Below are 23,190 nucleotides of genomic sequence, written 5' to 3' on the forward strand. Positions count from 1 at the left end.
TCCCGCCAGCCCCGCCTTGTCTCTGTCCCCCTCGCAGATACGTTCGCCAGCAAGGCAGCTGCCCTCCAAGACGTGTACGCTGACGCCTCCATCGGCAACGTCACGGGCAGCAACGCCGTCAACGTCTTCCTGGGCATCGGCCTGGCCTGGTCCGTGGCCGCCATCTACTGGGCCCTTCAGGGACAGGAGTTCCGTGTGTCGGCCGGCACGCTGGCCTTCTCTGTCACCCTGTTCACCATCTTCGCGTTCGTCTGCATCAGCGTGCTCTTGTACCGCCGGCGGCCCCACCTGGGCGGGGAGCTCGGGGGGCCCCGGGGCTGCAAGCTGGCCACGACGTGGCTCTTCGTGAGCCTGTGGCTCCTCTACATCCTCTTCGCCACGCTGGAGGCCTATTGCTTCATCAAGGGGTTCTGAGCCGCCAGCAGCCGCCGAGCAGCCAAGGACCCCCGGGAGGGCTCCCCACCGGCAGCGTCCCCCGCCCCGCTGAGCGCCCGGGGAGGCCGCGGCCAGCCGGAGCCAGGCCCTTGCAGACCTCTCCCCGGCAGCGACTGAAAGGGTCGAATCTTAGCCAATCCAACAGAGGGGAGGTGGCCTCCGCCTCACACACTCCTTACCTGAATGCAAGCCAACAGCTGCGCCAGATCCGCCTCCGCGGCCCACTCGCGTCCCGGCCCCTAGCTGAGGCCAGACCCGTCGCTCCTCGGAGACCCCTCCCCTGCATCCTCCTTTGCTTGGTGTCCTGGGAGGAGGGCCACGCCCATCTGTCCGGCTCAGCACTCTCTCCTCACCCCCTCAGCTGGCCCGGCGTGGAGATGGGTCTCCCCAGCAGGCTGGCTGGGGTGTTCTTGTCATCATGATCATTTTTGTGTTACTTCTGTGTTTCCATCGGGTTTTATGTCTTGTTTTGCTCTGTCTTTTCTTTGCAAGTGACGAGGGTGCCGAGAAGGAATCCCCGGTCTGAGTCAACCACAGAACATGCCTCCACTCTCATGCCCCACCCTCCCCCTGCGGCGTGCCTCCCGGCTCCAGCAAGATCCCACCCCATCTCCTTTTCTGAGTCCTTTGGAGGACTGATGGCATGTGCGAGGGAGTGACCGCAGTGCAGGCCCACGTGGGTGCTGAGGAACAGGGCTTCACCTGGGTCAGGAGGAGCTTCTTGTGCTCATGTGGAAACAAGTGTCCCTCCTTGCTCAGCCTGTCCAAGTCTTTGGGTCTCGTGTGTGAGTGTCCACATGGGCATCCTTATGCAGGAAGTCCCACCAATGGGAGGGGCGGGGACAGACAGGAATGGAATGTCATGGCCAGGGGCTGTGGAGGAGCAGAAGGACCACATGCCACACACCTGTGGCTTGTGCCTGGGGCAGGAGGGAACAGCCAGCAGCCCGTGGGAGCTTTAAGGAGAGCTCGTGTGTTTTCAATGTCAGCATTTTGAGAAACGTCGGCCTCCCCATCCTTATCTCCCCAGCACTCTACGCCAAGAGGGCGGATGATAGTTCTCAAAATGATGTGAAAATGTAGAGGTTTACAAGAGAACAGGGCTCCCTCGGCCTCTCCTGGCCCCTCAGGTCACATATGAAGGCATTTTCACAAGATGGGAGCTGGGATTCCTCATTTGTCCCACATGTCTGCTTCTTTTTAAGCTTCACAAAGTCTCTTTCTGGCCTGCAATGTGCTTCCTGCCCCTAAAAGGAATCTTAGTAGCTGCATCCCGTGGAGCCTGGGTTATTAGGAAGGGAGATCACCATGCCCTGCAGACCTTCTCCCAACACATTCTAGAAGAACCTGGCTTTAAAACACACACACACATACACACACACCCCACACACAGATGACATCATCCCAAAACTGCCCACAGATCTTTAGGCTTTCTGCATTGACATAAATACATTTTCTAAGGGGAAAAAAGAAATTTAAAAAACACCTGTTTAATTTTAAACACTTTTTTTTAAAGAAAAATTAACTAAAAAAAGAAACAGTGCTCGTGTCATAAGCCATGTGGACAGTTGCCAGTGGAAATGTTGGGTTGGTTAAAAAAAAAAATAAAAGCTCTACTTATATCTCTCTACATGCAGCCTGCCTCCCTGTGTTTCTCCAGTGAAAGGTCCAGGGTCACCTTGGGTTCTGAGGAAATGGACGGAGGTGATCTGCTCAGGGAAATGTCAGCTGTCACAACCTGGACTTGGAGAGGCTGGAGGATGTACATTGTGGGAGCTGTGGGGGTTCATGAGGGTTTCCAGGTTAGAAGGCACGGCCAGCCAGACTCCAGGGAGGGAATGGTGCCTGTGCCTTGCCACTTCGCTAGTTCTTGTGCTTGTCATTCGAACACTGAGCCATTCAGGGCAACTTCCACGTACTGAGCTACATTCTAGTGGCACAACCAACAGTGAGAGATAGTCCTTGACCTTAAGAAACTCACAGGCCAGGCTCGGTGGCTCAGCCTGTAATCCCAGCACTTTGGGAGGCCAAAGTGAGTGGATTGCCAGAATCCGTGGGTTCAAGACCCGCCCGGGCAACTTGACAAGACTTCATCTCTACAATAAATTTAAAAATGAGCCAGGCATGGTAGTGCTCGCTTGTAGTTCCGGCTACTTGGAAGGCTGAGGCAGAAGGATCGCCAGAGCCCAGCAGGGCTGCGGTGGCTGGGAGCGTGTCACTGCACTCCAGTCTGGGTGACAGAGTGAGACTCCAACTCAAAAAAAAAAAAAAGAAAGAAAGAAACAGTCTACACAGGGGAAGAGAACCAGAAAACCACTAAGCTAGGTCAAAGATCGGGGAGGGTGTCTGGAAGGGCCTGGTTGGGGGAGCTTGTGGGACCCTGGCAGGAGACACAGCCAGGCCACGGGACCCAAGGCCACCTCCTGCCTCCCCCAGCCCACATGGTCTCTCCCAACTCTGATTCCCGTGGCCTGCAAGGCCTGTCCTCCTCCTCTGATCTCTTTCCTCATGCATGGCCCAGCCTGGCACAGCCACCAGCCCACACACTGTGTGTGACCTCACAGCTTTGCTCACAGCCAGCTGGACCCATCCTTCTTGTGCTCTGAACGCAAGTTCTCCACTGAGAGAACGAGGCCGATTCCCCATTCCCAGAAGGCAGATCCTTCATAGAAATCTGCCGCGGAGGCTGGGACACTCGTGGGCTGGTCACTCTGGCTCGGATTTCTACCCCTTTTCCACACAACTCAGGTAAGGAGAGGAGGCGATGGTCACATCATAGGCACTTGCGCCCCTTCTGAAAGCTGAGGGATGGGGGGAGCCTGGGAGGCTCTTGGGTCCCAGGGTGCACATGGAGATGACCATCATGTCCCTGAGCTCCCTGAGAGTGGCCTCCCCAGAGACTGTAGGAACAGGAGGGAGAAAAGCACCAACTCAGCCTGGAAGAATTGGGAGAGACGTCATAGACACCCGAGTGCTAAGTAGGATCCCGAGGTACAGTGGAGTCCTGATTTACTTTGGTGAGGGAGCTTGCTACTGAAAGACGGGCCAAAAAGGTGTGGCATGTTCAGAGGCACCAGGATCAGACGGGGCAGGGCACAGTCACAGAATGACAACAGCCGGCATAGCCAGAGTACCAGGGGGAGGGGGCAGGAAAGGGCGCAGCTGCGGTCTGCCCGGGGTCCCAGCTTCAACCTCTGGCCAACATGGGGCTGAGAAGGCCATGTTGGGCACACGATTCCTGTGCGGAATCAGCACACCTAGTCAGCAATGGGCCATGTGAGTAAGGCAAAACAGCATGGAAAAGCAGGCAGGGAGGAAGGCTGGGCCCAAAGGTTCATTCTGTTTTTTTGTCAGCCACTAAGTGGAAATGCCTTCTAGTTGGTTAAATGACCGATGCACAATCCCCATATCCGTGTATGCCTCTCTTTTCCCTTTTCTGAGGTATTTCTGGATTATCCAGATGTTAGACTTGGTCAAGAGAAACTGGGATGAACAGGGCGGTGGGGGGAGCTGGGGAGAGATCCCGGAACCCTGGAGGCCCAAGTACTTCAAAAGACCAGTCTAGATGCCAGCACTAACCGGTTCTGTGGACTTCAGTCAACACATCTCAGCTTGGGATCACAGTTTTCCTGAACTAAAAAATGAGGTTTCAGCCAGGCACAGTGACTCACATCTGTCATCCCAGCACCTTGGGAGGCTGAGGCAGGAGAACTGCTTGAGCCCAGGAGATTAAGACCAACCACCTGGGCAACATAGTGAGACTGTCTACAAAAAAAAATTTTTTTAATATGCTGGGTGTGGTGGCATGTACCTCTAGTCCCAGTTAGTCGGTGAGGCTGAGGTGGGAAGATTGCCTGATCCTAGGCGTTCAAGACCAGTCTGGGCATCATAGCAAGACCCGGTCTCTATAAAAATTTTAAAAATTAGCCAGGTATGATGGTGCATACCTGAAGTCCTGGCTACAGCACCCAGGAGGCTAAGGTGGAAGTATCACCTGAGTCCAGGAGGTTGAGGCCGCAGTGAGGCATGATCATGCCACTGCACTCCAGCTTATGACAGAGGGAGATCCCAACTTAATTATTTAAAGTGGAGTTTTAACAAATGGCCTCTGAAGCCCATTACTTCTAGCTACAGCATTATGACTCTAGAATACATGCAAAGTGGTCTGTGTGTGTAGGTGTGCACACACACATGCACACAAACTGCCTGACAACCTCAACAGTCACCGCACTGCAGGTATCCCTCTGTAGTCCCTTGGCCCTGCAGCCTGCATGTGAGTCCATAAGGGGAAGACACAGCCTGCCGTGGGGCCCATGCCCATGCCCATTTTGAGCACATTTTAACCGACCAAGCCACAACATACCCATCCCTGTGGCCCACGTGTTACTAGGGTGATGTCAGCTGCTGTGATAAGCAAGCCCCCATGTCTTAGTGGATGATCAAGATGAGAGTTCATCTCCCACTCACATAGTAATCCAGCAAGAATGTTCCTGGTCAGCAATGACTTTCTTCCACCTGGTGATTCAAGGACATGGTTTTCTTCCTTTCTGTAACCCTGCCACCCTCTGGGGCCTTGGAGTCTTCTTCCTCCAGCAGCAGGTGGGAAGAAAATGTGAGGAGGCAAACACAGGTTGGGCTGCCTTGGGTCAAATGGTGCCCTTCGCTTCCACTCATGTTCTTTGATTTGCAAAAGCTTTAACCCTTCGAATGCAAAGGGGTTTGGGAAATGTGGTCCCTGGCTGGGTGGCCACTTCCTGGAGACCTCTCTGTACTTCAAAAGGATCCATGTTTTATAAGTGTCTGCTTCTGCCATGCTCCCGTTGTGACTGAAGAAATATTTTAGGGGTCAATGGCCAGGCGCAATCTGACCTCTGTGAATTTTCATGGTTTACAGACACCTCTTCAGAAACATGTGTTTGAGTCTGATAAGCACAGGAGGTGGGTACTCTCATGTTATCAAGGAAGTTCTGAGAGGTGAGATGATGGCCTGGGAGCATGTAGACAGGAAGAGACAGGAAGATGCAGGCTTTCTGGCTCCAAATCTGAACTCTTCCCACAATAGCATGGCCTCTTGTGACAAGGACTGGAACAAGGACTGAGATGCAGGAGGTGGGTCTAGTGGGTGAGAGCCCCGCAGAGAGGCAACCATGTTGAGAGAGGTGGCGGGAGAGGCCCCAGCGCAATCTCTCCTCGCCTCTGACTCCGTTCCATGCTGAGCACACAATTTCCTCAGGGACACCTGAGGGCACTGATGTGCCAGGAAAAGCCCTGGACAGACCAGCAGAAATTCCCAAAAGGGAGATTTCACTGTGATGAGGGGATCTGGACCGAGGAGCCTGATTACTGACACTAATAACCAAGGGTCATCTGGCCCCAGGAAGGAAGTGACTCAAAAGATAGCCACTCAGGGAAAGGTATCTGGAAAAGACTCCCCAGAAGGTGCCCTGCTAGGTACTCCACATGGCGTTTATGGCATTTTCAGAAGGGAAAGGGGAGAAAGGAATCGATCTGACTTCACAAAAACCGAGATCAACCTTTACTTGCAAACTTGAAGGTCATTCCTCATTCTTTCTTATTACACTTCTATTAAAGTGTTACTGACAAATAAAAGCTATATATATTCAAGCCAGGTGCAGTGGCTCACGCCTGTAACCCCAGCACTTTGGGAGGCTGAGGTGAGAGGACTGCCTGAGCCAGGAGTTTGAGTCCAGCCTGTCTCAGGCAATCCTAACCCTAATCCAAATTTAATTTTCCCCCCACATCCTCCAGGTGTGATGGCAAGAGCTCATCTCTACAATAATCAAAAAATTAGCCAAGTGTGGTGGCATACACCTGTAGTCCCAGCTACTCGGGAAGCTGAGATGGAAGGATCACCTGAGCCCAGAGGGTCAAGGCTGCAGTAGCTATGAGCATGCCCCTGCACTCCAGCCTGGGTGACAGAGTGAGACCCTGATTCAAAAAAACCAAAAAAAAAAAAAAAACCCAAAAAACCCAAAAAACTATTCATATTCAAGGTAGACAACAAAGATGTCTGAATACAACCTTTGCAAAGTGAAATGATTGCCGCAAAAAGCTAACAAGCCTATCTATCACCTCACAGTTGCCCTTTTTGTGAGGTGAACGCATAAGATCTACTGTCTTAGCAAATGTCAAGTATTTGACGCTGCATTAACTCCAGTCACTGGTCTGTCTGTCAGGTCCCCAGAACGTTTTCCTCTTGTAACTGCGCATCTGGGTCCTATGACCAGCATTGCCCCACTCCTCCCACTCTGCCCCCAGTAACCACCCTTCTACTCACTGCTTCTGTGAGCGCAGCTCTTGCTGAGTTCACATGAGTGAGATGCTGTATCTGTGTTTCTGTGCCTGGCTTATTTCACTTAGCATAATGTCCTCCATCTTCACCCACATTGTCACAAATAGCCAGATTTCTTTCTTTTTTAAGGCTGAATAACATTCCAGTGTCTTTATCCATTCCTCCATCAACAGACACTTGGGTATTTCCATATCTTCGTGCTTGTGAATAAGGCTGCAGGGAATATGGGTATACAGAAGCTGATGTTACTTCCTTTGGAAATGAAAAATGCAAACCTGGAAGCGGGATTGCATCCTCCTTCCTTATAAATCTGGGAAGGAGGTGTAGCCCAACAGAGACTATTCTGGCGCCTCAAAGTCTTTAGATTCCTGTTCATGACCTCCGTCCTTTCTGCTGTGTCTCAAGTTCTCCCTGATTCCTGCCTCAGTGGAATCACAGCAGGAGTTCAATGTGATCTGCTGTCTTTACTACAACTGCATAGTGCAGCCATGGAACTGCTTCTGCGATGCATGGCAACAACTCACGTTCTTGCTGTGATCAGTATTGCTGGCCGAGTCCTCCCTCAGTCCATTTCTCCTTCTGTGACCGTGGGGCAGGCAATAAAACCTGGTGGTCAGCAGACTTGACGTGTGTGATCTGTGTGGCTTGCTCAAACACTAGGATCATTGTCCATGTTTTAAAATGGAAAGGTTTTTGTGTGAAAATCTGGATGTTGATTTCTGTGGTCACACTGAGAGGGCATTCCCACATGGCAACAGTCCAGTGCAGCTGACCGATGGCCTCATGGATACAGTGTTTACGCTCTCAGTTGATCAGAGTTTCTGCCCAACTCATCTCTTACTTGCGTGACCAGCCTGGGCCTGCTGCATTTGTACATGTGACACTTGTTATGGGTTGAGGCTTGAAGTGTTGCCTTTTGGCCTTTTTTGCATGTAAAAAGTATGAGAAGGTGTAAGAGATGATGCCTGCCTCCAGTGTTCGGTGGGGTTTGAATCCCAGGTCTACCATGCTTGTCTGCTGTGGACTTTTAAACAAGTGACTACCTCCCTGAGTGCCAGGTTTCCTGATCCAAAAATTAAATGAGTCATTCTCAAGTCAATCACCATGGTACTCAGCACCTACCACACACACAAGAGATGTAAGACTTGAAGAGAACCAACCTCCTAGTCAGTTGAACCCCTGGCACAGTGTAGAAGTGAGACAGGTATATTGGCTGTAAAGAAAGGGTGACATATTGTCTAGGAACGGTGACTCATGCCTGTAAAACCAGTACTCTGGGAAGTTGAGGCAAGAGGATTGCTTGAGCCCAGGAATTTGAGACCAGCCTGGGCAACATAAAAAGACTTCATCTCTACAACGAAATCAAAAAATTAGCCAGGCATGATGGCATATACCTGTAATCCCAGCAACTTGGGAGGCCAAGGTGGGAGGACCGCTTGAGTCCAGGAGTTTGAGAACAGTCTGGGCAACTCTGTTTCTACAAAATAAAAAAAAATTAAATTTAAATTTAACAAAAAGAGAAAGGGTGACATGGAAGAAGTAGCAGGTTCAAGTAGGTCATCCATGCTGAGAAGTAAGGCAAGGAATGATGGCCTTGAAGCAGGGGGCAAAGCCTTGAGAGAAGTTATATAACTTGTCCAGGGTCCCTCCACAAGCAAGTGGCAGAGCTGGACTTCACACCTGGGTCTCCCAGACTCCAAGGCACCTTCTCAGCATCTTCCTACACAGCTACTGGGTGTGTAAGACAGTCTCCCTTTATGGTCACAGTAGTGAGGAAGGATGTGGAGAGCGCAACCAGGATGACCTGCATGGCTTGCCCAGGACTTTTCCAGTGGGCACAGACAGTCCTGTGTCCCAGGAAACCCCTCTGCCCTGAAAAGCTGGGACATCCAGTCACACTAACATATGATGGGTCATACATAGCTAGCACAAGGGAGACTCTAACATGCACCCTTGCTACATCATGTTGCCATCTCTCCAACCATTCCATGTTCCATGACTCTCAGCTGATGAAGTCCTTCATCTGGTGGGATTCTCCAAACCTTCATGCTCACAGAATCTGAATTCCTGGCATGTTGCCCGGTGTCTCGCTAACCAGTACTCAGGCAGGAGAGTATGAAAAAGGTGCACCAGAACAACCCCCTGCTTCAAACACAGCCCTTCGCAGTCTCATATGGCAGCAACCCACGTGATTCAGATAATCAGCCCCAAATGGCAAGGGCCGGTCTCAGCCTCTAATTAATCAGAACTATACACGTGTGCCTTGGAGAAAGCATTTCTGCCTGGGTCATGGGACCTCATAACATATGGAGCCCAAGGCTGTATGTAGAAACAGCAAAATCCTTCAAGTGGGCCATGAGGCAATGATCAGAGAGATCCCTCACCTCTACTCCTTGGTCTCCTGATCCGTGAATCCCATCTATGGGTGGACAGCACTATATATTGGTTCCCAGCAGAAATAATATACTGTATATGGTAGGACAGCATCCTCACAAGGTAGGACTGTCTAGCCACTCTGTGACTGAGTTGGTGTCAGACCATATCCCACCACTGAGTTCAGCCTTTTTTTTTTTTGAGTCAGGTTTTCACTCTGTCACCTATACTGGAGAACACCCGCATGATCACAGCTCATTGCAGGCTCAACCTCCAGATTTCAGGCAATCCTTCCACCTCAGCCTCCTGAGTAACTGCAACTTACAGGTGTGTGACACCATGCTCGGCTAATTTTTTATTTTTATTTTTTGTAGACACAGGGTCTGACTTTGTTGCCCAGGCTGGTCTCAAACTCCTGGTCTCAAGTGATCTTCCTGCCTTGACCTCAAAGTGTTGGGATTATAGGCATGAACCACTGCACCTGACCAGATAATGCGTTCTAAGTCCGTGAATGAGATGCTGGCAGAAACACTGGTAAGAAAGGCAAGTCCATGTCCAGAATACGGGCCTATCTTCTGTGAAGGTAATTCTGCTTTTATGGTTTGATGTAATAAATTTGCTGCTATTTCTTGTGACCAATTAAAGACGAGAGGCAGTGAGCTGGAAGAAAAATGGTTTATTCTATAACCAGGTCACAGGGATACTGGTCGTCATCATTACCAAAAAATCTGCTTAAAGCAACACAAATTTGTTTCAGTATTTATACACAAAATTTATAGCCCTTCACCCACCCTGAGTTTGAAGCCTACATATAGTTTTAACATGACTTAAGATCTATGTTGACTTTTTTTTTTTTGATATGTGACCACTGACATGACACAAAGTCTCCTGGTCATGCTGACATTTTAGATAACACTTTGGAATTTACAACATGGTTTTTTTTTCTGTTTTCTAGAGGAAGGGGCAGACAATTGCAACATTTGGAAGGAAGGGAAAGACATTTAAAAATGATAGTTTTAAATTGTTTAAAAATGCAACACACTCCAGTCTGGGCGACAGAGTGAGACTCCAACTCAAAAAAAAAAAAAATGCAATGGTAACAAACCTGTTCCCAGAGTTCTGACCTATAACAGAGGAAGCTAGGAGTTTTAACAGAGTTTCTTTGTGTGAAGGTTTTTGCTTTTGTTTTCTAGAAAGGTGCAACTCTTTCAAGTCTCCTCATTATCGGGTGGTTTGGTTCACGTGGCCGTTTACCAGTTGGGCAAGGCTGGGTTAAGAGAAGAAGTAGGGGAGTGGAGGGGGAAGGAAAAAAGTACACTTTCAAATTTAAGCAGCTTTTACATTTAGGTCAACTCAGCTACAAAAATGGTTCTTTAATACAAATTTTAATTTTGTTTACAATAACAGTTTTAATATTACCAAAAATGGACTTTTTTATTTTGAGCCTGTAACACTACCTCTTCCATGATGGGGACAGTCCAACGTAAGCAATCCGATGCCACATAACCAGAGGGTAACCAGAGACACCGCCATATCCACGGCTCATCAGTTGTTTCCGCTGTTGGCGGCCAGTGGCTGTAGCCAAAGGAGGGGACAGCCCAAGGACTGCCTCCTCCCTGGGGACGGGCCATCTTATCATACCTCAGTCCACAGAGCAAGCCTCAGGGCAGCTCGAGAGAGAAGTCCACCGACACCCACCACATCAGTCATGTGATTATTGGGTGATTAATAACCACTCTGACAGGCACTTTTGTGGGCACTGACATTTTCACGCCATGGGCCTCGTTCCACACACATCGTCCCTGAATTTTCTTACCATCCATTTCCTTCAGTGAGCCAGTCACCCATCACCCACTGCATGAGTCCGTGTACACCCATAATTCCAGCCAAGTTGGATAGTGGGATATGCAGCCTGAAGTTGGGAGGATTTCCTCCCCCACGGTCTGCCTACCCTCCCAGTCCTTGTGGCTTTGCTACTGATGTCAAGCCATGCCCTTGCCCTTGGCTCCCTCCATGGGAGGGAGGTCAGCCCCAGCAGGGCATGAATGGCGCTATCCACTTTCGGATGGTGCTGACATACTATACAGGCCCAACCTTGAATGAGGTCCCTGTGTGTTTCTCAAGCATTAACTGGCCCCAGAGAACTCCCTGTGAAGCCAAAGTGTGACTGAGGGAGAAGCAGCAGTGGCACTGTGGGCACAGCCACCCAAGCGTCGAGGCCTGGTTGTGCAGTGACCGGTGCCTTTGGGCCTGCTCAGGCTGGGCTCCATGTGCACAGCTTTCACCTTCACCTTGTCCTGAAGCACTTTCGCGCACATCTGGCTTTATAATTTATTGGTAAGGTGTCTAGCTCTACACGGGTAGGGTAAGTCACATCTCACATGGTTCTATCTGTCCCCACCAGCATCCTTAAGAGCCCTAAAGGGGTTGGGCATTCAATGAATGCTGCTGCATGATATCCTTAGTGCTCCTGTGTCTACTGGAGGCAAGGACTCCTTTCCTGAGGGGACTCCCGGCTCTCCACGTACACATTCATAACTTTTCCTGTGTCTCTTCTCCATGTATGACCTCTAAGATCACACAAAAAAATCACGCAACTCAATGACTTCTGTAATTACACCTTGCCCTCCACTTCCTTTCCTGCCACGTTCAAGTGATCATTCGAGTCTTCCTGAGGCATTGTTGGGCATGAGCCACCTGTGCCCTCATCAAGGAAGTCACCCTTGAGCTGCTCAGATACACGACCAACCCAAATCAGAGTCCAATTCTGTGGTCGTGCTTCCTGGGCCATCCCCACACCAGTCCTCTATCAGTCAGGACCCTGGTGGAGACGAATGAGACACTGAATTAGGATCATCCAAAGGCGGAGACAGAGTGCCAGAAATCCAGGGCCAGCAGCAGTGCTGTTCTCACACCCTGGGCCCACGCTGTAGGGGAGAGGAGGCTTCTGAACTGAGAAGGGGAGAGTCAAGTGGCCCTTTCAAGAGAGCATTTTCTTTCAGGCAAATAACCGCCTCGTGGGGGAAGAACTGGGGATGAAGACCCTGTGCTCCTTCCCTCCCAGCACCCTTCCCTGCTGAACTCTGGGTCCTCCAGAGGGCGCAAGAACCCCATTGATGCAGCGTAGAGAGGTCAGCCCCTCGCTGGAGAAGGATGGGTCCAGAGGTGGGTGGGAGGCTTCTACATACCATGCAGAGCTGTTGCGATGGTTTCATGAGACAACAGCTTAGCAAAGTGCCTGACAGCATGAGGACTCCCAGCGAGATCCCAGAGGGAACCCAGAGAATGAAGCCCACAGCTCAAGTACACTCAATGAGCTTGGAGCCAGGGGATAGCCACACGGGTGCTCTCTCCACTGCCCTGCCTACCCTGCCAGTCCTTGTGGCTTTGCTACTGATGTCAAGCCATGCCCTTGCCCTTGGCTCCCTCCAGAAGCCATCTCCCAGGAGTCAGCCAGCATCAGACCTTTTGCAATGGCACACGTGTCCCATCGTGCTGTCCCTACCTCGTGCCACTGTCTCAGCAGGTGTAGCTCACTCTGCCTTCCCCTAAACCTCCCACGTTGTAGGGGCTGACACATGCCCTGCTCAACTCCTCAGTGGACATGCTCCTTCCACAGTTAGGGGACCTGTCCATTCCCACAAGGCACAGCCCTCTCCATGTATAGCAAATCAAGTGCTTTTAAGAATACCAAAGGGCCAAAAGAAGTGGATTCTACTTCGAGCTCTGCCACAAGCTACATATCTGACCTGGAGACAGCCACTTCACCTAGGGAGGATCTCGAGTTTTCAAGTATGAACATTAGAACGGGTGGTTTTTCAGGTTCCTTCCAGTACTAAAGCTCACAGATCATTCAGAGGAGGGGGGGAGGGGAGGAGGGAGGTTGGAGGAGAAGGGAGGGGGGAAGAGAGAGGAGGAGGGGGAGGAGGAAGGGAGGAAGAAGGGGAAAGAGGAAGGAGAAGGGGGAAGAAGAGGGGGAGAAGAAGGGGAGGAAGCGGAGGGGGAGGAGAGGGAGGAGGAAGAGGAGGAGGAGGAGGAGAAAGAGGAAGAGGAGGTGGCAGTCACACAGATGGGAAGCCGTAGTTTTGTGCCAGGTGGTCATCTCACTGAGCCTCCTTGACCACCCTCCAGAAAAGGATCATTATCACCATTTTACAAATGGAGAAACAGCCTCGGAGCAGACAAGTGCTTTGCCGAGAGTGTACAGCTGCTTAGCAGCACCAGGACGAGGCTCAGAGTCACCTAACACAAGAAGTCAGACTCCAGCCAAGGACTCTCGAGGTGCTGTCCCCAGGTCAGTAACATCAGCATCACCTGGGAAGGGATGAAAAATGCAGATTCACAGGCTCCACCCCAGACTCCACTCCAGACCTCTGGGAGCTGCCCCGGCAGCTTGTGTTTAACAGCCTTCCCAGGGAATTCGGTGTGCCCCCAGGGGGAGAGCCACTGTTCCTCTTCCCCTTCCTCCCTCCCTCCATGTCTCCTCCTCCCCCTCTCGCCCTTCCTCCCTCTCTCTGTCCCTCCCTTTCTCTGTCCCTCCCTCTCTCCTCCCTCTCTCCTTCTTCCTCTCACCCTCCCTTTATCCCTCTCATCCTCCTTCCTTCCCACATCCTCCCTCCTTGGCTAGGGGGAGGCAGGCAAGAGCTCTTAGAGGGTGTGCCTGTCACAGAAAGGAGGAGGTAGGATGGCTGCCCGCAAGAGGGGTAGGCTGGGGGAGGAGGCGAAGGGTAGAGAGAACTGGCCAAGGCATTCTATCTGGATTTGACAAATGACGAGACACCTGTGTTGCAGGCTTTGGGGAAGTAGGTGGGCATGGCCCTTTTCATTTTATTATTTTTTATTTTTTATGTTTTTTGAGTTGGAGTCTTACTCTGTTGCCCAGGCTGAAGGGCAGTGGCACGATCATGGTGGCTCACTGCAGCCTCCAACTCTTGGGCTCAGGCAATCCTTCTGCCCCAGCCTTCCAAGAAGTTGGAACTACAGGTGCATGCCACCACACCTAGTTAATTTTTTTGTAGAGAAGAGGTCGTGCTATGTTGCCTAGGCTGGTCTCGAACTCCTAAGCTTAAGCAATCCTACCGCCTCAGCCTCCCAAAGTGCTGGAATTACAAGCATGAGCCACCATGCCCAGTCATGGCCCTTTTCTTATCAACGCATGAGTCACACAAAAGGTATAGGCAGCCGGGCTTGGTGGCTCAGCCTGTAATCCCGTGCCTTGGGAGGCTGAGGTGAGTGGATTGCCTGAGCCCGCGAGTTCGAGACCCCCCTGGGCAACTTGGCGAGCCCTCATCTCTACAATAAGTCAAAAAATTAGCCAGGTGTGGTAGCGTGCGCCTGTAGTTTCAGCTACTTGGAAGGCTGAGGAGGAAGGATCGCCGGAGCCCAGCAGGTCAAGGCTGTGGTGGCCGGGAGCGGCTATTGCACTCCAGTCTGGGCGACAGAGTGAGACTCCAACTAAAAAAAAAAAAAAAAAAAACAAGGCATAGGCAACCCAGGCCCTAGGACTCACAGCTTGGTTTGGTGGCACTGTGTGAAGAGGTCAAGTTTTGTCTGTCCCCACCTGGATTGTGGAAAAAAGCCAAAGGCCACAGCCCAGGAGGACGGGGAGTCACAGAGGTCTCCAGCCTCCTTGGTGGGCACCTGTGGCCTTGGCCCATTTAGGAGTCATTTACAGCCCGAGGCGCAGCCTGGCTATCTCTAGGCTTTCCATCAACAAAGGTGTCGGGTGCTGCTTACAACCCATTCTGACCCTCTCGGCTCGGGGAGCCTCCTGGAAAGACACTGGCCCAGCAGCTGTCACCACTCAACACCCCCCTGAAGAGGGCCCCTGTCTTCCCTCAGCAGGACAGGTCTCTCCTGCACCACCCCTGGCATGGTCTCCCAGCCCCTGGTGAAAGTCAAGGATGCAAGCCCAAACCTCCGTGGAAGCACTGCAGGGCCAACCACCTTCCTTATTTCTTTCTCTTTTTTTTTTTGAGTTGGAGTCTCACTCTGTCGCCCAGACTGGAGTGCAGTGGCCACTCCCAGCCACCACAGCCTCGACCTGCTGGGCTCCGGCAATCCTTCCGCCTCAGCCTTCCGAGTAGCTGGAATTACAGGCACATGCTACCATACCCGGCTAATTTTTTGATTTGTTGTAGAGATGAGGTCTCACCTCAGGCAATCCACTCACCTCACCCTCCCAAGGCACAGGATTACAGGCTGAGCCACCGAGCCTGGCTCTTATTTCTCTTCACCATGACAGACATCTGCAAAGCAACGGCTTTTAGGAAGGGATGGAAAATGACACCCTCCAGGGGGACGGGGGTTGGGGGTTGCCATTCTAGCCCCCCAAGGAAGGCAGTGGGGAGTGGGCAGAGCTCTGAGCCTGGAGTCAGATGTGGGAGTGACTCCTGCTCTGCCTTCCCAGCTGGGCAGCCCCCCAGCAAGTCACCAACTCAGGGGTCTGAATGTACACTGGAAATGGGGACAGGGACACTTATGTCGCTGGGTCGTGGTGAGTGTCCCAAATGCCAGGGCCAGTCAGAGCAACAGCCAGTGTCTGGCCTTGGAAAGCATGCAGGGGATGGCCATCCTCTCTTCTGAGCTGTGAGGCGAGAGCAACCTGGATGAGGAAGGGCCTGTGTGACCACATCGAGGGCCTAGCTCCCTCCCAGGAAAGCTTAGTTGGAGAAGACGGAGTGGGGAGCTTTGCAAGAGAAATTCTCTGAGAAATTACCTGCAATGGGCATGGTGTTGAGTGTGGCAAAAGGAATCTGAGAAGGTTCTCAAGAGGGTGGCTGAGGAGGTCACATCCAGGGACTGCGGAGTATGGAGAGAGGGCAAGAGGAAAGAGACCAGTCCAACAAGAGAGAGGCCAGGACCCACCCTGCTCCATTCCTTCCGAAGTCCTCCAGCTGGGCAAACCAGACCAGCAGTGCAACTGAAGCACAGCCCCCCAAGACGGGGCAGATAGCAGAAACCCCACTGGGGTCTAAGCCCACCTCCGGGTGCACCCAGCCTGGGGTCTTGGGATCTGAGTCAGGCCAAGACACCCACCACCAGCAACCCGGAGCCACAGAACACACTCCCCCATCCCTGCCCAGAAGCTGCCAGCTTTTACCATTTCCTCACCCCAGCAACGGTCTGAGAGAGGGAAGGAGTCAGGATGGGGGGGAGGTGCCTCCCATGGGGCAGGTACACAGGGAGAGGGCAGAGGAGGGATCAGAGAGTGTGCAGTCCTGTGGGCGAGGGATTCCCACACTAAGTGCCACCTCAGGTTCTGTGGTGGCCACTTCTGGGTCCCCGCTGGGCCTATCATTAACGGCACTCAGACTTCCTGGGATTAGAGTGGGGAGGACCCAGGTCAGGGAAAGGACAACCTCCTAGGAAATGAAGCTTTCTCCTCAGAGAATCCCACCCAAAGGAAGAGGCAGCCACCGCCAAGGTTTACCCATTTTTATTTTTTATAAAACAAGCTACAAGCCGTTTCCCTCCCTCCCTCCCTCACAAAGGAAAACCACACAATATGGCCTACACATATGTGGGACACAGTGCCAGGGAAGATTAGAAGCTTCTGCAAGCAGGTTCCCTCCCCACATGTCCCCATTGCCCAGGTCAGGAGATGGGCAGGGCCTCCTGCACAGGCCAGGCAGCTCTGGTGGCTGAGTCCTCTGGTCAAAGCTGAGGGAGGCGGCTTCCTTTCCAGCTTACCATGTCGGGATTGGGCCACCCGATGACCTCTAAGACATTCTCCAGGACAGCAGGGACCTCCTCAGCCTAAGACCCCATCAGACCGTGTCCTTAGAGGGCTGTGCCCATCCCTGGGCAGCACTTTCAGACACTGAATGGGATACACAGCTCTACGGGGTACTGGGAGAGAACCAGAGATGAGGCCTCAGTCCCAAGGGAAACTGATGTCCGGGGTGAGAGGGCCTCCCTCGCTGCACCATGGCTGCTCAGGTCAGAGGCACTCACGGTCACTTGCTGTTCTGTCTGAAGCCATCAGGACAGGCAGAGGCGGCTGTGCTCCTGACCTGAAGGCTGGCAGCCCACACTGGCATCTTGGTGCTTCCCCACAGCTGGTTACTACCTCTGCCCTTCTGGGAGTCAGAAGGAGGAGACCCCAGATCAGCCTGACTTCTGGAATTGGCCTAATGCCCAGAAGCTAGTAAGAAGATGCCAGGGAACAGAAAGAGCCTTGGCACTGGGTCACAAGAGAGCACAAAGAAGCAACGGCAGCATTTCCAACAGGGCGGCCAAACCCCAAGCCCTGCTGCCCACCAGGATGGCAGAGGGAGGCTGGGAGAGGAGGCTGCAGGCAGGCCCTCTGCCCTGCACGGACGCTCCACACCAGGGTGCTTCCCTGGTGGTGGCTCTGCTGTGGGCTGGGGGGTCTCCCTGGTGGCGCCATGCTCTGCCTCGTAGGCTGTCCATCCTCTCCCTCTGTGGCTTCAATACTCGACATCTGCTCTAAAAGGCCCTTCTGCGTGTCTTTTCCTTCTTTGCCTTCTTCTCATGCTTTTTATATAGAGCAGATGCTCAACATGCACAGGCATGTTTAAACTGCCCTCATGCAAATCCTCTGGGGGTTGCCTGTTCAGTGGGTCGCCAAGACCTTGCTGCACCCACCAACCCTGGGCCCTTTGGGGTCTGGAGCACAGCAACACGGGCCACCTCATGACTTGGACGCCCCTCCTCGCATGGCAACGCCTGTGTCTCCCCGACCTGACCACCCTGCAGAAGCCAGGGCCAAGTGACTTGTCAACTGTGCTGGCCAGTGGCATGAGGCAGTGCTCTCCTCCCAACAGAGTCTACCCTCAGGGTGCCCTCTCTACCCACACAAGGCCCAGTCTCCAAAAGAATCCAGGCAGGCTGGGGGAGAGTCCTAGTTCTAGAAAGTCGAACCCTGGGACCCTGAGTGCCCACCACCCCCAGCAGAGACAGGGAGGGGAAAACAAACAGTAATTCTAACACCTGTACAAAAGAACTATACAATTTACAAATATATTTATGTACAGTATATAAATCTCTTTCTTCTCAGTCACCAAAACCCCCTGCCCTCCAAAAAAACCCTTAAAGTTGTCAGTAGCAGATCCAAACACTTACAACCAGAAAGAATAAACAGTCTTTCTTCCCTTTCCTTGTCCCACTGCGGTATTAGATATTGGTGCTTAAAAATGAAACCAAGAACACAACACGTGAGTAAGAGTTATTAAAAGTGCAGACATGGCGGGCACGGCTTATGTTACACGGGATGTGGCCGGGCCAGGGGAATGCTGGAGGGTGGGGGTCTGGGGTCCATCCTGTCTCCCCAGACTCTCCTCCTGCCCTGGGGTCTCCTGCTGCTTAGACAAGGCGTCCTGCTGGGGAGAGGGGAGGGCGAGAAGAAGGGAGGTGGAAGGAGAGGAAGTTAGAGTTGACTTTGAGAGAAATGCAGCTACATCTCCCAGCAAGAGCAGTCTTTTCACGGGCCCAGCGGGCCACAGTCTGCCCACACTTGCAGGGAAGCGCATCTCACCAGCCTGTCCTCTGCCCTGTGAGCATGCTGGAGAAATCTGCGTGCTCTCAGATGCCAGGTTTTCCATCCCAGTTGGGGCAGCAATGGCAGGAGTGCGTGTATAGGCAGGGGTGGCAGCACCCTCCTGGCTCGAACGCCAGCCTTCTTTGTGCCCTCAGCAAAGACCTTGGAGATGGGAGCCCAAGCTGCCTGGCTAACCCCATTACCCTGCTGTGCTGCCCAAGCTTCCCTGGGGTCCGCAGAGGATGGCAGGAGCCCAGAGGGGCAACTTACTGAACGGGTTTGTGCCTGCTCGCTTTCCCTGGGGAAAGCTGCCAGGGCCACCACCTGCAACAGACAGGAACACTTAACAGAGTGGCCTTAACCCAGAGAAATGGCAGAACCTCTCCTGTGCTGGGGTCCCTGTCCCCTCTGACCCCAGGATGAAGAGTGGGCTTAGGAAGGGGTCGGGAGTGGTGGGTCTGCTCCCTGTCCTGTGGGCATCTGTGGCCATGCCCTGCCCGGTGAGCCCACGGCTGGCCAGCACCCATAAACAGAGTCCAGCCCCAGCAGTACTTCTCTGTCAAAGTCCCCTCAGCAATACGTCAAGAAGGGCCCTGGCATGAGTGGGCACAAGTAGAAACTCCCCAAGTCACAGGACGCCAGAGGTCGAAGGGGTCTTGGCCATCATTCAGTCCACCCCTCCATGTGGCAAGTCTGGGCGAGGAGGCGAGGAGCAGATGAAGGGCTCACACGAGGTCCCAGGCTGGTTCTGCTGACAATACCCCTCTCCACCAGGTGTGAGGGCTCTGGAGGGCCTGGTCTCCTGGAAGGAGTCACGGCCAGGTGGCCAGCACACCAAGAGCTGGGCAGTCCTGCAGGCCCTGAGGGCCAGGTGACCCTGCCTGGCCCACACCTTCCGGGGGTCTTTAGGCTGGGAACCAGGCCCACAGCTGCGCTGTTGCCTCTGTCCCCTCCCAGAATTGCCTGAGCACACCGAGGAGGGGCAAGGGCTCTGTGGAGTGGGCAGGGCTCCTGAGCCCATGCCCACCCATGAGCTAAGCCACCCAGAGCCTCGTCCCTGGATCATGCCAACATTCCTGAAGGCCTCAGAAACAGGGACAGAACACGGGTGGAGTGGGTGCAAGGTGGATGGAGGTATATCCAATTCTGCAGAGGATGTCATGCTCTTGGAGGGCGACAGGCCCAGGCAGGCGGGCAGGAAGGGGCAGAGCCAGCCTCTCTCCAGCAGCTGCACCTCTCGCTGCTGAGCAGAAGGCCCAGCGCACCCAAGAGTGGCCCCGGGCATGCTGCCCACCAACCCCAGACTGGAAGCCAAGGCCCAGCCAGTGCTGACCAGCTCTCTTCTGACCACGCTAACCCCTCTGCCTACATGCTATCTCTCACTCCTCAGGGCAGCTTCAGATGCAAGGGATCCAATTACCCCTCTTTTATGATGGCAAAACTGAGGCTTGGAGATGGCAAGTGACACAGGAGGGCCCAGCTCTCATTGGTGGAAAAGCTTGGACCTGGCTCTCTGCCTATAGTACCATGCTCTGGGCCACCAGGGAAGGCAGGGACACAAGCCTTATCCCAGGCGGCAGTATCCTCAGACAATCTATGGGAAAAGTCAGCAGCTCTGAAAACCACAGGGACTGTGACCACTTGCCTGCCCCAAAGGATATGGCAGCGACCTGGTGAAGGTGCTTTATATATCGGGAAAGGCCCATTTAGAGAGGCCTGGGTCTTTCAGCTGCACAGAGAATCCTGCTCCCTAGTAAGGAGTCTGGTTGGTAAAAATATGTGTCCATGTGACATTTCCCAAAATTCTGTCCCTCAGACCCAAAATTCTGCATTCCTTCTCTATCCTCCTTTCACCCCATTAAGTGTGCAAGCCCCTTGCAGTCCGCCAGGGGGCACTGCATGATGCCAGAGGACCAAGACATGACCGGTTCCCTGAGTGAGCCCACACCATCTACCCAGGTAGTTTTCCTGTTCCCCCAGGAGCAGAAGGATGGAGGGGACCGCAGGGCCTGTCTCCTCTGCTGCTACTAACATCTTTTCTGCACTCACTACACACCAGGTACTGTGCTAAGTACTCAATACAGCCCAGGTATTGTGCTAAGATCTTTTTAAGTTCTCCCAACAGATCTATGAGGTCAACACCATCAGCACAATTTTGCAGATGAGGAAACCGCAGCTTAGAGAGCTTAGATAACTTGCCAAAGATCACAGAACAGCAAGTGGCAGAGCTGGGATGAAAAGCCGGAGGTCTGGCTTAGGGCCTCTGCTTCTGCCCCGCCCCCTCTCGAACTCAGGTTATGTTCCCATGCCACACCCAGGCCTCTTGACAGCAGGGCACCTTCCTACAGGCACCACCTGCCTAGATGTTGCAGCTCCCGCTCAGGGCTGGCAGGCCCAGCCCTGGCCATCTCTGCTCCTGTGCACATGGCCCTGGTGGCCTGCGCCCCACTTCCCTGGACTCCCATGGCCACTCAAATACTCGGAGTCCTCTCTCAGAGAGAGAGGTCTGTTTGTAGCCCTGGGGCTGAGCCGAGCACTAGTGGCACTGCTGCCTCTCATGGACCTGGAGCAAACTGCCATGCCTCTCTCAGGGAACGTGTGATATGTGTGGAGATGGAGAGTAGAGAGGTAACTCCTGCCCTGCCTCCCAAGGAGCTTCCCACCCCAGCCCATAAGCCCTCCTCCTCTTATCTGCTCTCCTCACTCCATCACACATGCACACACATGCATGTGCAGACATATGCGCAATGCATGCATACACACAGGGAAGCATACACACACAGGCATGCACACAGACACCAGCATGTACATAGACACAGGTATAAACAGACACAAGTATGCAAACAGACATGGGCATGCACACGCACATGGGCATGCACACAGACACAAGCACACAGACTCTGTCCAGTTCCCACTGAGTCTCCAATCCACCCCATCCCTCATCCTGTCCCTCTGGATTCCCATCATTTGGCCTCCAGCACCTCTGGCCTCCTATCGGGTAACTGTCTTGCTTGTCTCCAATCCACTCCTATCCTACAGTCAGAATAATCTTTTTTTTTAATTTTTTGAGTTGGAGTCTCACTCCATCGCTCAAGCTGAAGTGCAGTGGCTGGAGTGCAGTGGCACGCTCACAGCCACTCCAGTGCCAACTCGCTGGGCTTTCACCTCAGCCTTCCAAGTAGTCAGAACTACAGGCGTGCACTACCATACCCAGCTGATTTTTTAAAAAATTTATTGTAGAGACGAGGTCTCGCCAAGTTGCCCAGGTTGGTCTTGAACTCACGGGCTCAGGCATTCCACTCACCTCGGCTTCCCAGAGTGCTGGGAATTATCCTTTAAGCAAAACGGATGCTATCATTTCTCTGACTGAATCCCTTCAACAGCTGCCTGTATAAAGTCAAAATTTCCATGGCCAGGCAGGGTGGCTCACACTTGTAATCCCAGCACTTTGGGAGGCTAAGGCAGGAAGATTGCTTGAGCCCAGAAGTTCAAGACCACCCTGGGCAACATAGCGAGGCCTCATCTCTACAAAAAAATCAAAAAATTAGCTGAGCATGGTGATGCATCTCTGTAGTCCCACCAGGCTACTCACCAGGCTGAGGTGGAAGGATCACCTGACTCCAGAAGTTGGAGGCTGCAGTGAGCCATGGTTGAGCCATTGCACTTCAGCCTGGACAATAGAGTAAGACCCCAACTCAAAAAAACAAAACAAAACAAAAAAACACAAACCTCCCATCTCACCCTGCGTTTTGCCACCACCCCTCTTCTGCCAGCTTAAAACATGCATGTCAGTCACGATATGCACAGCAGTCATATGAATGACTCAGATCCTGGAGATGCTGTTTTTTCACCTCTAGAACCTCATGCCTCATCTGCCTCCACTTAGAATACCCTTCCCCTCCTGACCTCTGCACAGCCATCTCCTACACCTGCCGCAGGTGCTGGGTACACCATGGCCTGGCAAAGTCCTCTGCGGTGGACCAGGCAGTCACTATTGTAGGCTGTGGGGGCCGGTTATAGTCCCTGTCATATATTCTTAGATAAAAACACAGCCCTTTAAAAACACAAAAATCATTCTCATGGGGCCATACCAAAACAGGCCACACGAGCTTGGACCTGGGGCCACGGCTGCTGAGCCCTGGTTAGGCACTGCCCCTTCCAGGGCTGCCTGCTCCTAGTCACTGAGGTGTCCCTAAAAGAATCTGCACTCTATTGACAAGATGACTGGGTACTCCCAGATCCATGCTGCCCTCATACCTCTCAGCCCTCCTGCTGCCAGGCAGCTCAGAAAAAGGTGACAAGGGACCTGTGTCACTCCAGGACCCAACCATAACCCTCCTCTGGCTGACTGGGAGTGGAAGTGACCTCCAGGGTGACTTTGGGAGCCACATGGGGAAGACGGCAGAGTCACCTCAGCCTGGAAGCCAGAGTGACCACACGGGCCATCTCCACTCCCGCTCCTTCCCTACACACACGCACATACACACTCGACACCTGGAACCATGCTGCTCTCTGTCTCACACACATAGGTGCACACACACCTCACCGGGGCCATGCTGAGCTCTCA

General features: G+C 52.9%; 2 protein-coding genes across 2 annotated transcripts in view; one reads left to right on the forward strand and one right to left on the reverse strand.

The window, feature by feature from the left end:
* LOC103253083 (sodium/calcium exchanger 3-like) overlaps positions 1-414 on the forward strand; it is a 59,703-nt gene extending 59,289 nt beyond the window's left edge. Inside the window, exon 10 of the mRNA XM_021709370.1 lies at positions 38-414. Coding sequence (XP_021565045.1) covers positions 38-414 — 377 coding nt within the window. The remainder of the gene's footprint in view (positions 1-37) is intronic.
* Positions 415-18,075: 17,661 nt separating this feature from the next.
* The window catches only part of SMOC1 (SPARC related modular calcium binding 1), an 83,241-nt gene continuing 78,126 nt past the window's right edge, over positions 18,076-23,190 (reverse strand). The window contains exon 14 of the mRNA XM_021709369.1: positions 18,076-18,465. Coding sequence (XP_021565044.1) covers positions 18,449-18,465 — 17 coding nt within the window. The 3' untranslated portion in view covers positions 18,076-18,448. The remainder of the gene's footprint in view (positions 18,466-23,190) is intronic.

The sequence above is a fragment of the Carlito syrichta genome, unplaced genomic scaffold (assembly GCF_000164805.1).
Source record: "Carlito syrichta isolate Samal-C Ts95f unplaced genomic scaffold, Tarsius_syrichta-2.0.1 Scaffold199447, whole genome shotgun sequence".
In the NCBI taxonomy this organism is placed as follows: Eukaryota; Metazoa; Chordata; class Mammalia; order Primates; family Tarsiidae; genus Carlito; species Carlito syrichta.